This window comes from Mesocricetus auratus, unplaced genomic scaffold, assembly GCF_017639785.1.
Source record: "Mesocricetus auratus isolate SY011 unplaced genomic scaffold, BCM_Maur_2.0 Super-Scaffold_100010, whole genome shotgun sequence".
Lineage (NCBI taxonomy): Eukaryota > Metazoa > Chordata > Mammalia > Rodentia > Cricetidae > Mesocricetus > Mesocricetus auratus.
In genome coordinates, this window is record NW_024429194.1 from 85,234,904 (window position 1) to 85,251,789 (window position 16,886).

Here is a 16,886-nt window from a genome sequence, read left to right on the forward strand (position 1 = left end):
GCTGCACACAACCTTCAAATATTATGAACATTTCTCTCTCCCAGCTGTCACTACACCAAACTACATATGTTAGATTTCCCTAAATCATCTTGCTGTGCTCTTTGCGGCTCTCCAGTATACAGCTGATGTCTTCCAACAAGCTGCTCAAAAGCCCCTGTGTTCTAGGTGGATTCAAAAGGAAAGCCCGCCGTCATTCTCGGGTGCCTTCCCAAACGGACCATTGCCATTCGAGAAGACAGACAGGCAACGATTCTGGAAAATAAGAGAATTTTGAAAACCTATAGCATTTGTCGTCTCTTTAAACTATCCACAGGAGAGGGGAGTTCTTCAAAATGCCAATTGTTTTGGTATATATTACATCAAAAAGGTTCAAAAGAAAATAGAGGTCACCCTGTACTGCTGGGTCATCTAAGACACTTCGAAGCTACCTCAGCAGACAGTCTTTCAAGTGTTTTACGATTCTCAACAGTTTCCATTTAAGAGGAAAGAGGCATCATGGCTGGCCCTGCTGGCACCATGGCTGGCCCCGGGTTTATTTAAACGGGAACTAAAATTTGCTGGGTTTCTGTGGACTATTTAGAACCACGTTAGGACAAAGAAGATTACTCTTCATCCCAAATGAGAGGGCAGCAGATACTGAGTCAGTCGAGGAGAGGGGAATGGGAAGTCTGAGGTACGCAGCCAGGTTTGGCGAGCTTGGAGTGAAAGCAGCCTGGGGCGGGCAAGAGACCCCCAAGTTCGCCCTGCTAACCGTTCTAGGTCGTCATCTCCCGCTCAGACCCGCCGCCTCGGCTCTGGGCCCCCACTTAGAACCCTCTCTCCTTGACTCAGCACCTCCCTTTGCCCAAGGGACTCCAGGGCTTTGGTCTCAAGTCCAAACCCCTTCCCTCTGACAGCGCCTCGCTCCTCAGAGGCCTGCAGGGAAACCCGCCCGGCCCCGCCCCGCAGCGCACGCTAGGGCTCTGGCCCCGCCCTCACGTTGTGTACGTCCGCCCCGCCCCGCCCCCACAGCCTTCGCCCCGCCCATGTTGGGGGCGTGCTCTAGAGGTCCTGGATTGGCACCCAACCCTTAGAGATTCGAAGACCGGGTTGTCGTCCTCGGCGTTCTCGGTCCCGGCTAGAACCCCGGCCCGGCTTGGGCGGGAAAGCCCGAGTGGGAATCGTAAGGGATTCACCTTGAAAATCCCGGGGAGGCCGTGGGTTCGAGTGGGGGTGAGTGGCGGGAAGAGGAGGCGCGGGAAAAATCTGAGGAAAACTCGAAGCGTTGAGAAAGCGCGCCCTCTCCACGCCCTTTCTGTGGTAATTTTTGGTCATTGTTGGACTTGACCCGGTGACTGTCGCCTTCCACCCCGACCCTGAGGCGTGTAGACATTTCGAGACTTTCCCTGCCCCCTGTAAATTAGTCCGACCCGAGGCGGCCGGGAAAATGGAGGCCTCAGGGGCCTGACTGAACCGCCTGCTGAGAGGCCACGGGCTCCGACCCCTCTGACTTCCCCTGCCGCCCCCGCCTGTCCCCTGGGCCCCCTCCCCCTGCTGCTCCCCGACAGCGCCCCAAGCTAGCTGTCCTGCTTCAGGCTCCAGGGCGGGTGGGCAACGTGGGTGATGGCAGCAGAGGAAGGCACAGCTGAGGTCCCAGCCGGGGGTCTGACACCCTGAAGGAGACAGAGTTTGCTGAGAGATGTGTTTTCCTCAGTAAGGGTGGTCTGTGGGATTTGGACTAGTCGTACTTGTAGCTGAGAGCAGGCATGGTAACCCCAGAACTGGAGAGTCAAGAGTTCCAAGCCAACGCCGGGCGTTGGTGGCGCACGCCTTTAATCCCAGCACTCGGGAGGCAGAGGCAGGCGGATCTCTGTGAGTTCGAGACCTGGACTACCAAGCGAGTTCCAGGACAGCCTCTAAAACAATACAGAGAAACCCTGTCTCGAAAAACCAAAAAAAAAAAAAAAAAAGAGTTCCAAGCCAGCTTGGATGGGGTGTGTAAACATGTCACACGCATTAAAAAACAAAACCTATCTCAGGAGGCAGAGGCAGAAAATTCGCGGCAAATTCGAAGCCAGTCTGTTCTACATAACGGAGTTCAAGGACAGTCGAGGCTACAAAGCAAAACCCTCTCTCAAGACTGGAAAAAAGCTGTCATACCATCCGGGGCAGGGCCTAGGGCCTCACCCTCGCTGGGGAGCGGATTGGGGATGATGGGGGGGGGCTGGGATTGACATGTGAAGCAAGCTTGTTTCTAATTTAAATTAAAAAAAAAGATTGGAAAAAGGAACAATATTCCAGAAGAGCCCACTCTTTTGTACCCAACTCTTTGCTGCCTTAGTCATTTGTTTCCTTTGTGCTGGGCTTCAACACCTGACTTTGGTATTAAATGAGGAAACAATAAGCCAAGAACAAGATTATTCCTTTTATTGTATTGTACACCATCATGTCTGTAGTTTCCCTGGTTAAACAAACAGACAAAAAAAAAAAAAAACCCTAAGTTGTCACTGGGTATTGTTCCAGCTAGTTTTATGTCAACTTGATACCGGTGCGAGTCATCTGAAGGGAGGGAACTGCAAATGAGAGAATGTTCCTGCAAGATCCAGCTGTAGGGCATTTTCTTAGTGACTGATGGTGGAGGGCCAGCCCGTTGTGGGTGTTAGTAGCCCAGGGCCGGTGGTCCTAGATTCTCTGAGAAAACAGTCCAAGCAAGCCATGAGGAGCAGGTCTGTAAGCAGCAGCCCTCCCTGGCCTGTGCATCAGCTCCAGCCTCCTGTTTGAGCTCCTGTCCTGACTTCTTCAATGATGGACTAGGATGTGGAAGTGTAAGCCAAATCCCTTTTCTCTCCAACTTGATTTTTGGTCATGTGTTTCATAGCAGAAGTAAAAACCCCAATTTAGACAGGTATTACCTTATTTTTTACAAGATTATGAAACTAGTAAGTACTATGGAATATATAGTTTTATGAAGCAAAAGATACATTTACCTGTGTGGCAGTTCACAACTAGAAATCGGGAAGGTATTTATCAGGTATGAGAAAAAGAAAACCCTTTTTACTGAAAGGAAGGATGCAAAGAGGCAAAGAAGAATGATACAAGGTTCTTTTTTCTTTCTTTCTTTCTTTCTTTCTTTCTTTTTTTTTTTTTTTTTTTTTTTTTTTTTTTTGAGGAGGAGTTCGAGACAGGATTTCCTTGTGTAGCTTTGGAGTCTGCCCTGAAACTCTCTGAGTTCAAGGCCAGCCTGGTCTACAGACTTGTTCCAGGACAGCCAGTGCTACACAGAGAAACCCTGTCTCAAAAATAACAACAACAAAGGAAGGCAGGAAGAAAGCAAGCAAGCCATGGAGAACAAGTCAGTGAGCAGCATTTTCCACAGCCTGGGCTTCAGGTCTTGCTTCCGGGTTCCTGCCTTGAGTTCCTCCTTTGGCTTCCCTCAGTGATGGACTGTGACTGGGGTGTGTAAGCCCTTTCTTCCCTAAGTTAATTTTAGTCAATATTTATCACAGAAATAGAAAGAAAATTAGGAAAACTATTTCTTAAATAACATTTTTTTTCTCTTCAAGACAGTTTCTTTGTGTAGCCTTGGTTGTCCTGAAACTACCACTGTAGACCAGGCTAGCCTCAACTCACAGAGATTCGCCTGCCTCTGCCTCCCAACTGCTGGAATTAAAGGTGTGTGCTGCCACTACCTGACTTTAAATAACATTTCTTATTTTCCCAGAATTGATTATTTTTCTGTCGTTTCCCTTTCAACATGAAAGAGGATCAAGTTGTGCAGGAAGAATCAGGATTCCAAGATGAGGAGGTATTATAAGAATGTTAAATGTTATGTTGATGTTCAGTTTTCCATGAAAATCAAATTTGTTTAGGAGCTGAAAGTAGAAATAAGACATACACATAAATGAGTAACAATTTCTTTGGAAGCCAGGTGTTGGTGGCTCATGCCTTTAATCCCAGCACTTGGGAGGCAGAGGCAGGTGGATCTCTGTGAGTTCCAGGCCAGCCTGGTCTACAGAGGGAGTGCCAGGACAACCTCAAAATAATACAGGGAAAGCCTGTCTCAAAAAAAAAACCAAAAAACAAAACAAAACAAATTTTCTTTGGCAAAGGTGCTAAGTTTGGCTACTTAGCAACTAGTATGAAAGTTTTTGTTGTTTGTTTTGCAATAGAAGAGATCCAACCCAATACTTCTTTCTGATAGGTAAATGCTCTTCCCCTGGTTACATCTCCAGCCCCAAATGAAAGCAGCTTAATAACAACTTACTGCTACCTATGCACATCGGTCCTGAAAAGGATATCAAGATTTGTATTAAATAAAATAGGTCAGATGGGGGCTGGAAAAATGGCTCAGCAGTTAGGCTGGCTGCCCTTCCAGAGGACCAAGGTTTAATTCTCAGCACCTATATTGGTTTGTTTTCTAAATATGTAACAACTGGTTTGAAAAAGTAGTTGATCCTACTTCAGTGTTTAGAGAAATGGACCTGAAGTATTATGGAACGACTAGTGAATCAGTATTAGTCACTCCCCAAAATGTGAAACATTTATTTAGATATGAAGATATAAAATCCATTCTTTTTCTTTCATTTAGGAATCTTTGTTTCAAGACATTGACCTGTTACAGAAACATGGAATTGTGAGTGACTTTTCAGTACTACATTAAACAGTCTGTTTCATTTTCTCAGCCTTGTCCTTTCCATCGCAGTGTAATTCTTTATTGTGAAGGGGAGCTGTCAGTCTTAAGTTGTTTAGCAGCGTTTTTGGTGTTACAGAACAATTTAATCCCCGTATATGAGAACTGACCCCCAGGAGCCAGAGATTGAAATAAAGAAGCATTCAAATCTAAAGTTGTACAGGATATAAATAAGGAGAACTTACTAACATAAGTGTGGCCCTGGATGGCAACAAGCCCAAGCAGAGCCCGCAAGTTGAGTTAGAAGGATATATTGGCTAAAAGTGACTTCATCAAAGCTGGACACACTCCAGTGCCTGGTAATAATAAAACCCCACATACCTCTCTAGTGGTTTTGTCTGTTTATAGTACGCTTGGGAATCATACAGAAAAAAAACAACAACAACCAACTAGTGTTACTCTGGGAAATCATGGAGCTACAACTCACAGATCTCTGTAGTCACATCAAACTGAATTCACATACCTGGCCTCTACTCATGCATTCAATGCCAGTAGTACTCCACTACCTGTGACAACCAAAAATGTCTCTAGACGCTGTTGAGGATTCCCAGTGTTTAAAAATCATTGGTTCAGCTGGCGGCATTTGAAGCATCTCTAAACAACCACCACCACCCCTTGTCTCTCTAAATTTAACATTAGGTAGATAATGCTTTCATTTACAGAAGATTCTGTTTGTCCGATGACCAGGGTAAATCATGGTGGCAGAAATGTAGACTATCAAAATTTGTGGATGTCAACAGCAGTCGTTAGTGTTAAAAGTTTGCTGAAGTTGTCTTCTGAAGTCTTTCCATTGATTTTAGAAAACAAGCAGGAGAAAATCCCAGTCTTTTGATGATTTGTGTTCTTCAGGAGCAGAAGGAAAAAAAACCCAACTTTGAAAAATGTAGAGAACATATTGGTAATGAAGTTCTGTAGAAGGGAGAGCTGAACTGAGGGGGTGAATGTGTGATAAATTTGCTGGCTTTTCCACCAACAGACTTTTCTTTTTAATTTCTTGCTACACTGCCATGGTCTCACTAACATTCTTGGGAAAATCAGGGTGCAGCCAGAACATTTGGCAACCTGCTGAGTATGTTCTACTCTGATATTTCCAGAACATTTGGCTAGGTGGTGGGTGGGTTCCACCTGGTCGCTTGTGTAAAATTAGCATCATGATGGAAGGAGATGGACACGAAGCTCATGACATAGTAGAGGAGCCTTTCAGGCTGGCATTTTATCAATCTGCTACGCCCATTCTTTTATTTCAGAATATGGCTGATATTAAGAAACTGAAGTCTGTAGGAATCTGTACCATTAAAGGAATACAAATGACAACAAGAAGAGCCCTCTGCAATGTCAAAGGGCTCTCAGAAGCCAAAGTGGACAAGATTAAAGAGGCAGCCAACAAGCTTATTGTAAGCCAAGTTCACTTTTTTGCTGTTTTAGTTTAGCAGAGTTGTCTTGGTAGCCTGTCTCATGAACACTAGAAACTACAATAGGAATCTTAAGTTCCTGTAGATAGAACACAATATATTCAATATATTATACTCCCCATGTTACCTGCTTATTGCTTCAATCCCAAAGCCACAGCAATTAGTTTCTGGAAGTCTGAGGTAAGCATTAATATACCTAGAACAAAGTCTGACGCTGAGTTCCGTTCCTAGAACCCACATTATAGAAATAGACACCATGGCATACACCCCTAATACACACACAGTTAAAGTAATTAAAATCTAAAAAGAAAATTCAGTTTTGTTTTGTTTTTTAAAAATGCTTGGAATACTATTGAAGGTAATTATTTTACCAAAACTTTTCTTTATATTGCTCTGGCTTTTAAAAGTTCCTCTGGACGGGCGGTAGTGGCGCATGCCTTTAATCCCAGCACTGGGGAGACAGAGGCAGGCGGATCTCTGTGAGTTTGAGGCTGGGCTGGTCCGACAGCCTCCAAAACAATACAGAGAAACCCTGTCTCATAAAAAAAACAAAACAAAACAAAACAAAAGTTCCTCTGCCGTTTTGTTTTTACCTGTCTACTCCTTAGTTTGTTTGTTTGTTTTTTCCCCTCATATATGCTTATAGCAGCTCTGAAGCTCAGTATTAAAGAATTTTCTCTTTCCTGGTATAGGCCAGTTGGTAAGACAGCCCTGGATTGGAAAAAGACTAGCATCAGCTGGGTCTGTGTGTATGCAATTGAAATAGATACAACTGTGAATAAGTCCACTGAGGAAACTGAGTTCATAATCTATACCTTCCAGTGACACCATGGACTGAAAGTAGTCAGGCTGTCAGGGAAAGGCATATAGCCTTAGACCTAAATTCTCCTATAGAGTTTTGGGGATCATCAAAGGACCCCTATTTTCAGTCTAGAAATAGAAATGTATAGAGAATTAGTCACCAAGTAGCCCTCTCTACAGAAAATCAAGGCTTTCTATTTATCTGTGTGTTGTGTATTGGGAGGGTGTCCCACATGATCAGAAGTGGTAGTCAAAGCAGGCAGGTAATACAAGTGGTATGGTGGTCTTGAACTTAGAAAGCACCCAGGTGACTGCTAGTGTTCCTGACTCAATAGATCTGTTCTGGACCTACTAAGGCAATGTATCCAGAGGTTACTTCCTCAACTTCCAGAGTGTCTAAGAAAACCCCACAGTAGTACCCAGATTTTTGGCAAACTACTACTTTCTAGCGCCTACACATATTTTTTGTTAGTTTTTTGAGACAGAGTTCTACTGTGCAGCCCTGGCTGTCCTGAAACTTGCTATAGACCAGGCTAGCCTTGAACCCTCAAACTCACAGATGTCCACCTGCTTTTGCCCCACAAGTGCCACCCACAACCCAATTTATTTTTACATTTGTTTTGGTTTTCCAATACAGGGTTGCTCTATGCAGCCCTGGCTGTCCTGGAATGTACTCTGTAGACCAGAGTGGCCTCAAACCCTCAAATTCACAGAAATCTCCCTGCCTCTGTCTCCCAAGTGCTAAGATTAAAGGCATGTGCTACCATCCTAGTTGCTCCTACACATCTTTTGAAAAAATTTTTCCTCTCTCTCTCTCTCTCTCTCTCTCTCTCTCTCTCTCTCTCTCTCTCTCTCTCTCTGTGTGTGTGTGTGTGTGTGTGTGTGTGTGTGTGTTATGTATAGAGGAGAGACTTGCACTTGTGGAATTTTGTGGAGTTGACTCTCTCCTTTGATTTTTTTTTTTTTTGGTTTTTCAAGACAGGATTTCTCTATATTGTTTTGGAGGTTGTCCTGAAACTCGCTCTGTAGACCAGGCTGCCCTCAAACTCACAGAGAGCCACCTGCCTCTGCCTCCCGAATGCTGGGTCCTTTCATTTTTAATTGGGTTTTGGGATTGAACCAAGGTCAAGTTCAAAGCTTGCACTTTTACCCAATGAATCATTTTACCGTCCTCCATAGTCTACTTACCTTTAAAAGCTAAATCTCATTATTTTGTATGTGTGTGCAGGTATGCATGCATATGTGTACACATGTGTGGAAACCTCAGATATAATTCCTCAGGCACCATTTACTTTTTTTTGAAGGGGTGGGGTTTCTCACTGTCCTAGAACTCATGAAGTTGGCTAGGTTCACTGGCCAGTGAGCTTCAAGAATCCACCTTGTCTGCCTCCTTCGTGCTTAGATTACAAATGCACTACTTTCTGTTTTCTTTACATAAGTTCTAGGACTGAACTTAGACCCTTGTGCTTGCATAGTAAAAGTTTACTGACTGAACTATCTCTTTGACCCCTAAATCTCAAGTGCACGGTGTATATACATATATTGTGTTTAGGTACATGTGCCTATGCTTGTGCATTTAGAGGCATCCTGTGTCTTCCTCTATTAGTCTCCACCTGTTTTTTATTATTTACTTATTTTTATTTTATGTACATTGGTATTTTGTCGACATGTATGTCTGTATGATGGATCCCCTGGAGGTAGAGTTTCAGGCAGTTGTAAACAGCCATGTGGGTACTGGGAATTGAACTCATGTCCTCTGGAAGGACAGCCATTGCTCTTAACTCCTGAGCCATCTTTACAGCCCCTCTACCCTGTTTTTGAGAGAAGGTCTCTTAACAGAACCTGAGATTTAGTTTTGGCTATCCTGGCTGATCAGTGGGCTCCTGGGAGCCACCTCTTTCCATGTCCCAGGGCGGTATTATACACCAACAACCATACTAAGCTCTTTACATAGCTGCTGGGGGGTTTGAACTCAAGTTTTCTTGCCTACATAACAGCCATAAGTTTTATTATTCAAGAAAAGCGAAATACCTTTTTGCATCCAGAGGCTCATCCTTTCTTAACTAAAGCTAGGCCTGGACTTACTCTTCCCTCCCCCAAGTTCTTCAAAGTTTAAGAACCACTGGAACAACAAAGAAACATAACTAACTGCATTAGGGTCCATTTTCGCTGTTCATCACTATATCAGCTGTAGCTCGTTAATTCAGCAAATGAGTGATTCATCTGCCATGTAAAGACATTCTGTTCTTGGACACAATTACTGAGGTCCTTAAAATGTCTAGAGCCTGGGGATACAGGGGAATGATACTATTGAATGAAATCAACTGCATCATTCAGAAAAATGCTATTCTGTTTTGTGCCATGGATGTGTTTCATTTATTCTTCATGGCTATCCTCTAAAGATACACTATTATTATTCATTCTAGACCCTAAAAGTGGATTCTGGAATTGTTCCAGGTACCCCTATATTAGGCTATATAATAAGAATGTGGGATGACTCTAAAGCCTTTTTTAAAAACGATTTTCATCTTCTGTGTATGAGTGTTTTCCATGTATGTATGTATACTATGTGTATGCAGGGTCCATGGAGAATAGAAGAGGGAGTTGGGTCCTTTGGAACTGGAGTTACAGACGGCTCTGAGCCACCATGTGGGTGCTAGGAACTGAACCCAGGTCCTTTACAAGGGAAACAAGAGCTCTTAGCCACTGAGTCATCTCTTTAGCCCCAAGCCTGTTTTTATCCATGCTCTGATAGAAATGATGAGCTTGATAGCTGAGCATGTAGTGCTGGGAGGCAGTTGACATTCCAATCACCTTACACTGTTTTTTAACCTCTCTATTGTCTTTCTTTAGGAACCAGGATTCCTAACTGCATTTGAGTACAGTGAAAAGAGGAAGATGGTTTTCCATATCACCACTGGGAGTCAGGAATTTGAGTGTGTATCTCAATTGTTATTACCACTAAGTACAACATTTGGAGTCCATTTTTCATTTCCTCTATCTCATAATGATTTCCACTATCATGGGTAGAAGTGGCTTCCTCCTTCAAAGGAACTTGTGTTTGTTACAAGGTGAACATGAGACAAATTACATTTCTTCCAAGGAATTCATGCCTATAAGTCATTTCTAATTTATCCTTTATTTATCTGTGACTTGAAATATCATAACATTACCCAGGATGACTTGAACTTGTCATCTTTCTGCTTCAGCCTTCCAAAAGCTGAGATTACAGACCATGCACTGATGGGGATGTATTTCTGTATGCTATGAATATTTGTTTCTCTTATTGGACGATGAATAAAGCTGTTTGACCAATGGACAGTCAGAATTTAGCTAGGCAGGAATTCCAAACAAAGAGACAGGGAAAGAAAGACAAAAGAAGATGCCATATAGCAGCCAAAGAGTCAAGAGACCAAGACATTCTCTGATAAGACAAGGCCACCTACAGATACACAGATTAATAGAAATAGGTTAATATTAATATTAATAGCCAGTAAGAAGCCTAAGCCACTGGCTAAACAATTATAACTGGTATTAAGTCTCAGAGAGGTCTTTTTATTAAGCAACTGCGGGACCTGGTGGGTGGAAGAAAACCAGTCCATTTGGACCCAGACTAAACTGAGAAAAATCTTCATCTACAATGCACCACTATACCTGGCTATTTGTCTAATTATTAACTAGTAAAATCTTCCCAAGGGCTAGATGTGGCTAGATGTGGCCTAGCAGTTGCAAGGCACTGTGCCCCTCAGTGCCCCCTCAAAGATACATATCTTTTTTTTTTTTGGTTTTTTGAGACAGGGTTTCTCTGTGTAGCTTTGGAGCCTATCCTGGCACTCTCTCTGTAGACCAGACTGGCCTTGAACTCATAGAGATCTGCCTGCCTCTGCCTCCCGGGTGCTGGGATTAAGGCGTATGCCACCAACACCCAGCTAGTACATATCTTTTTTAAGTCTAATAATCTTAGAAGTATAGTGAGACTTAGACATTCACAAGTGTTCAGCTATTGTTTATAAGCTTAATTATCAACTTCAAGTTTAATTACCAACTTCAAAACCACAGGTCTAATACCACAACACTCCAGGAGCTATTCTATTGTTATCAGAAAACCAAAGTCTCTCATATTTTGAAAGTTCTCAAACACCAAATAGTAATGTGTAGGTTTGATTTGTATCTGTTTAAATCTTTCTAGATTTAAAATATTACTCTTCTGCACCTAATTCTAAATGTTCCTGAGTTTTACAAAGGAAATCATTTTTAAATTTATTTATTTTTATGTGCATTGGTGTCAGTGAACTGCCATGTGGGTGCTGGGAATTGAACCTTGGTCTATTGGGAGAGTAGTTAGTGCTCTTAACTGCTGAGTCATCTCTCCAGCCTTAGGAAATAATTTTATTATCACAAATAATTTGGGGTGCTTTCACAGATAAGTTTTAGGGTTACTTTTTAAACTTCTCAGCATTGCATAAATACCAGAAATTTTGACTGATATTTTCCAAAACTATACACTTTCAGGATCTTCTCAAGATGAAGAGTAGCATGCAAATTATTTAATAATAGTCACCTGACTTATAAGATTATCCTATCCGAGGGCTTTCACTCCTTGTGGGATGATTTTGTAGTTAATGCCCTCAGATTATACATGGCTAACTTTTTCTTATTTTGTCTTATATATATGAGTATTTAACCCATGAAGGCCAGAAAAGGTATTGTATCCTCTGGAACTGGAGTTACAGATGGTTGTGAGTCACCATGTGGGTGCTAGAAACCAAACTCAGCCTTCTGCAAGAGCAGCAAGCATTCTTAACCACTGAGAAATCTCCAACCTCTTTTTTCCCCTTCTTCCCTCCTTCCTCCTTCCCTCCCTTCTAGCTGGCCTCCAACTCGCTGAGATTCACCTGTCTCTGCCTCCAAAGGGCTAGGATTAAAGGCATGTGCCACCACTGCCCAGCCCCGCCCCCTTTTTTCTTATTTGAAGTCAGCAGAGCTCTTATTAAGTTTGTGGATAACTTCCAAAATGCTTCAATTTGCATTTAAATTGCTGTCTTCTTAGACAAATATGAATCTATTCTCTTAAGACTTTGTCTGATTTGTGATTGCATCCCCAAAGACAGGCTAATAGAAACTTCAAAGACTTCTTAAGTGCTTCTACCAAGTCTCAGCACAGAAACACATACTTCATTTAATGAATGGATGAATGAGATGTAACTTCTTTAGTTCTTCTCATATTAAGAACATTAAGTGCACTAAAACATTGTGTTACCAATTAAATATATGCTGTCAAAACCAGCAGTTTTCTTCTAACTGCTAACATTGTATATGCTATCTGTCTTAGCTGGGGTTTGTACTGCTAATAAAACACCATGACCAAAGTAACATGGGGAGGAAAGAGTTTATTTCATTTTACAACTCCCCCTACCCCTTTCACTTTGGCTTTTTGAAATAGGGTCTCTATGTAGCTCTGCCTGTCCTGGAACTCTGTGTAGACCAGACTGGCACTGAAGTCACAGAGATCCTCCCGACTCTGCCTCCCTTGTGCTAGGATTAACAGTGTGCACCTCACCCCACTCTCATAACTCTCAGTCTCCATTGCTGACATAAATCCGGGCAGGAACTCAAGGCCTGAACCTAGAGGCAGGGGCTAAAGCACAGGCGATGGAAGAATGCTTCTTACTGGCTTGTTCCCCATGGCTTGCTCAACTTGCTACCTCATTATACCCAGGACCCTCTGCCCAAGAATAATACCGCCTACAGTGGCCTTGGCCCTCCTACTTCAACCATTAATCAGACTTGCGTATAGGCCAATATAATGGAGACATTTTCTCTATTAAGATTCCTCTTTCCCGATGTGTCTTGGTTTCAAGATGTCAAAAAACAACCAGCGTACTGTCTTTGAACATTTTCTTTTCTGACAGGATCTGCCTAAAATTTGGTTTTATGTGAGATAAGCCAACAATGACAATCACTGGGGTTCTCTTAATGTCTGTCTGTCTTAAGTCCCTGAGCATATTAAAAATTAAAGTTGGGCATGGTGGTGTGTACCTTTAACTCCAGCCCTTAGGAGTCAAAGACAGGTGGATCTCTGTGAGTTCAAGGCCAACTTGGTTTGCATATTGAGTACCAGGACAGCCTGGTTTACATAGAGAGACATGACTAAAATTTTTTTTTGAATTTTCAGTTAACTTTTAGAAATATTATCTGCACAGTTTGAGAAACTTGGTTAATAACAAGACCATTGCATCTGTATATTTCAGACTTTCTTAGCATATGTAAGACCCTGGTTCAATCCCTAGCACCACAAAATAAACACTGTTTTTCTTTTGTTATTTGGCTTTCCTCGAATTAGCTCTGTAGACCAAGCTGGCCTCAGAGATGGACCTCGGCCTCCCCAGTGCTGGAATTAAAGGTGTGTGCTACCACCACCCAGTTTAACAAATCTTTTAATTACAATTCAAAAGAAAATGGACATAAAGCTTTAGTGATTCATTTACTGTTGATACTCAGGGCTTATAAATTATGTTGTTCATCGTCCTGCTCATCCACAATAGAACCCATGATCAAAACAGTGAGTGTCATTTCTTTCAACTAGGATTTTCCATTCTTGTTGTATAGATAGATGATATGTTATAAATGATACAAATTTCATCTTTTTTTTTGAGACAGAGTCTCTCTACATAGTCCTGATTGTCCTATAGAGTGTACTGAACTTACTCTATAGACCAGACTGGTCTAGAACTCACAGAGATTCCCCCCTGTCTCTGCCTCCTGAGTGTTGGGGATTAAAGACATGCATGACCACACCCAACTCATCCCCTTTCTTGATGTCTGTGTTTATAGTTTGTCACCAGTACTTTATATCTGTTTCCAGTAAATTACTAGGAGGTGGCATTGAAAGTATGGCAATTACAGAAGCTTTTGGAGGTAGGTAGAACCTTAATAGTTTTATATGAAATGACATATTTATATGTGAATAAATATATAATTAAACAATAAAAAATAAGTTCCTATTTGGGAATTTCTGATAAAGTATTAATTATTATAGTACAGGATCATTCCAAGGTAAAATGAAAATATGTACTAACATTAGCATATTTTTTATTGACATTTTCCTTCCTCATATCTCTGATTACTATAGAAACTAATTGAATTTTTTATTCCCTTAAAAGATAATTCAATAATAAGGTCTATCTTTTGTTTAGGCAATGCATATTCTATGAATATAGAGAATAAATTTCTTCTCAGTTTATAGCATATATAATATTGTGTGTGTGTGTGTACATGTGTGTATGTGTACAGGGTCTTATTGTGTGGCCCTGACTCCCTACCTGGCCTGGAATTCACAAAGAACTACCTGCCTTTGCTTCCCAAGTGCTAATATTAAAGGCCCGCACCACCATACCTGACTTATATGCTATATTTTTTACAAATAATCCATGTATAGCTGTTTTAAATGCTAAATCTGACAATCCAATATTTTCAGTCTTAGAGAACTAAATGTTTTGTTGTTACTGTTTCTGTTGATCTGAAGAAATCTGACTTTTATTATTTCTATTGATTCAATCTCAGCAATTTCTTTTCTTGCATATTATTTGTGAGCTTTTTAAAAATTTAAACTGAGAGTTCAGTGGACTTAAGTGATTAGGGAATTATTCCTATGGAGAACATTTGCTTCTGCTGGTAAATGGGGATGTCACCATTCAGGATCACATCAGCTTTTCCTGGAGGATCTCAGCACAGTGAAAAAGCCTGGCTGTCTTTTCTGTGGTCAGGTCTTAAACTTTCATTTGTGTGAATAGTCCTATGAAAAATTTTGCTTTAAATTAACTTTAACCTAAACAGTACTTATGTTGAGGAGATAAATGTTTTCTCTTCCACTTTTGGTATTCATACATGCAGCATCGTTTTGTGATAGGACATCCTTTAAAAGTGAGATTTGACACTTAGAAAGCAGTGAAGTCTTCCATGAAAGGGAATACTGGAGATGGAATTTGGGACCTTGGGCATTTTAGACAAGTGCTGTACTAAGCAATACTCCTAACCCAAATGCAGTGTTAGTTTTAATTGTCTAGTGAAAATATAAAATACTAACTCTACTTTTCTAAAAGCTCCTTTTTCTAAATTTCACAGAATTTCGTACTGGAAAAACTCAGCTGTCTCATACTCTCTGTGGTAAGAACACATACTAACATCAGCAACATGATAGTGATAGAAAATTTACTTACTTCTACTGCATTTTTCATGATCTTATGCAGTCAGACCAAATGTTCAAGAAAATGAAAGTTCAAGAGGTTAAGTAAACAGTCCACTGTTACACAGATGATTTTGGAATGTGTGTATCTGAGGTACTGTTGTCAGTGCTGCACTATAAACCCTGAATGGAAGTACAGAGAAGGTAAGTGGCTTATGGTGAATTGGCAGGAGAGGCACCCAGTATATCAAATGCCTCCTATCTTTTCTGTCTTTTTAAAAAACATAACAATGACATAAAATTTATTGAGGCCTAAAATATTTTACTGCCTGTGGGGTGCATTCTGTCCAAAGAGAAGCATAAAATTAAATTTGGGGCCCAGTGGATATAGGTACTTGCCTCCAAACCTGAGAAACTGAGTTTGATCCCTCGAACCCATACAGTGGTAGGAGAGAGCTGACACCTACAGTTATCCTCTGACCTCCACAAGTATGCCATTGCATCATGTTCCCCAAAATAAATAAGTAAATATAACTTGGGGCTTTTGTTTGTTTGTTTTGAGGCAGAGCTTACTATGTAGTTCTGGCTGGAGTGAAACTTGCTGTGTAGACCAGGCTGGCCTAGAACTCACAGGGATCTGCCTATCCTTGCCTCTCCAGTGCTGGGATTAAATGCATATACCACCTGGCAAATATAAATTTTTAAGAGTAAATACAAACAAGAAACTCCTTGTTCACAAAGATTCTATTTTCATTTCTTTTACTTAAAAGGAACATAGGGGCTAGAGAGATGGCTCAGTAGTTAAAAGCACTGACTGCTCTTCCAGAGGTTCTGATTTCTATTCCCAGCAACCACATGGTGGCTCACAACCATCTATAGTGGGATCTGATGGCCTCTTCTTGCATAAAGTTGTATATAAAGAAAGAACACTCATACATAAAATCAAATGAAACTAGAAGGAACATAGAAAAGTAGCTAAAAGGGGTGTTTGTATGTACACCTGAACACATGTGAACATGCATATATATAAGCTAACACAACACACAAACACATGTATAAGAAAAAAGTGAAAAGGGGGGCAGTATTCTAGAATAAAAATGTCTTGGTTCTATCACTGATAACTGTATGACTGTGGGCAAGTTGCCTTACTCTTTTAATTGTCCTCATAGTAAAACTGAAATAATAGTAGTGATAAATCTTGGGGGAGTTTTGAAAATAAATGAAATAATATGTATGTCTAGTATGAAGTAATTATGTTAATTACTGCAAAACAATTCATATGAGTTGGGGATGTAGCTTGGTTGATAGAGTTGTGCCTAGCATACATGAAGCCCTGTGTTCAATTCCCCAACCCTGTATAAATCAGCTCAAGCCTATAATCTTCACTCTGGAGAGGTGGATCAGAGTTCAAGGTCATCCTTGGCTATATAGTGAGAATCTGATTTTTTTTAGGTAAATACTTGGGCTAGGGAAATAGCTCAGTTGAGAAAAGTGCTTGCCATATAATTATAAGGCTCTAAGTTTGCATCTGTATCACTTTTGTCAAAAGCTGGGCATTGCAGCACACATTTATAATCACAGTACTGGGGAGACTGAAGCAGGAAGATTCCTGGCCCTTGCTGTCCAGCCAGTCTGGCACAATCAATAAGTTTCACATTCAGTGTGAGATGCTGTACATGTGCACTTCCACAGGAACAGGTACACATGCCTACAATATACACATACATATGTATACATGCAAAGTAAATGCATTTAAATGTTACAGTAGTTGAAAGGTAAATAAAATGAATTACTTAGCATAAATTATATTTGTGATTAT

At 41.2% G+C, this 16,886-nt stretch overlaps 1 protein-coding gene across 4 annotated transcripts in view; it reads left to right on the top strand.

The window, feature by feature from the left end:
• Positions 1–1,062: 1,062 nt before the first annotated feature.
• Positions 1,063–16,886, top strand: part of Dmc1 (DNA meiotic recombinase 1) — a 39,139-nt gene continuing 23,315 nt past the window's right edge. For 2 of the 4 annotated variants that reach the window (XM_040754136.1, XM_040754139.1), the window contains exons 1-7: positions 1,070–1,299; positions 3,701–3,784; positions 4,568–4,612; positions 5,917–6,063; positions 9,736–9,818; positions 13,748–13,800; positions 15,007–15,048. In XM_040754136.1, the coding sequence (XP_040610070.1) occupies positions 3,734–3,784; positions 4,568–4,612; positions 5,917–6,063; positions 9,736–9,818; positions 13,748–13,800; positions 15,007–15,048 (421 nt within the window). In that variant the 5' untranslated portion in view covers positions 1,070–1,299; positions 3,701–3,733. Of the gene's footprint in view, positions 1,300–3,700; positions 3,785–4,567; positions 4,613–5,916; positions 6,064–9,735; positions 9,819–13,747; positions 13,801–15,006; positions 15,049–16,886 lie in introns of all 4 variants that reach the window. The other 2 variants (XM_040754138.1, XM_040754137.1) reach the window with 2 other exon arrangements.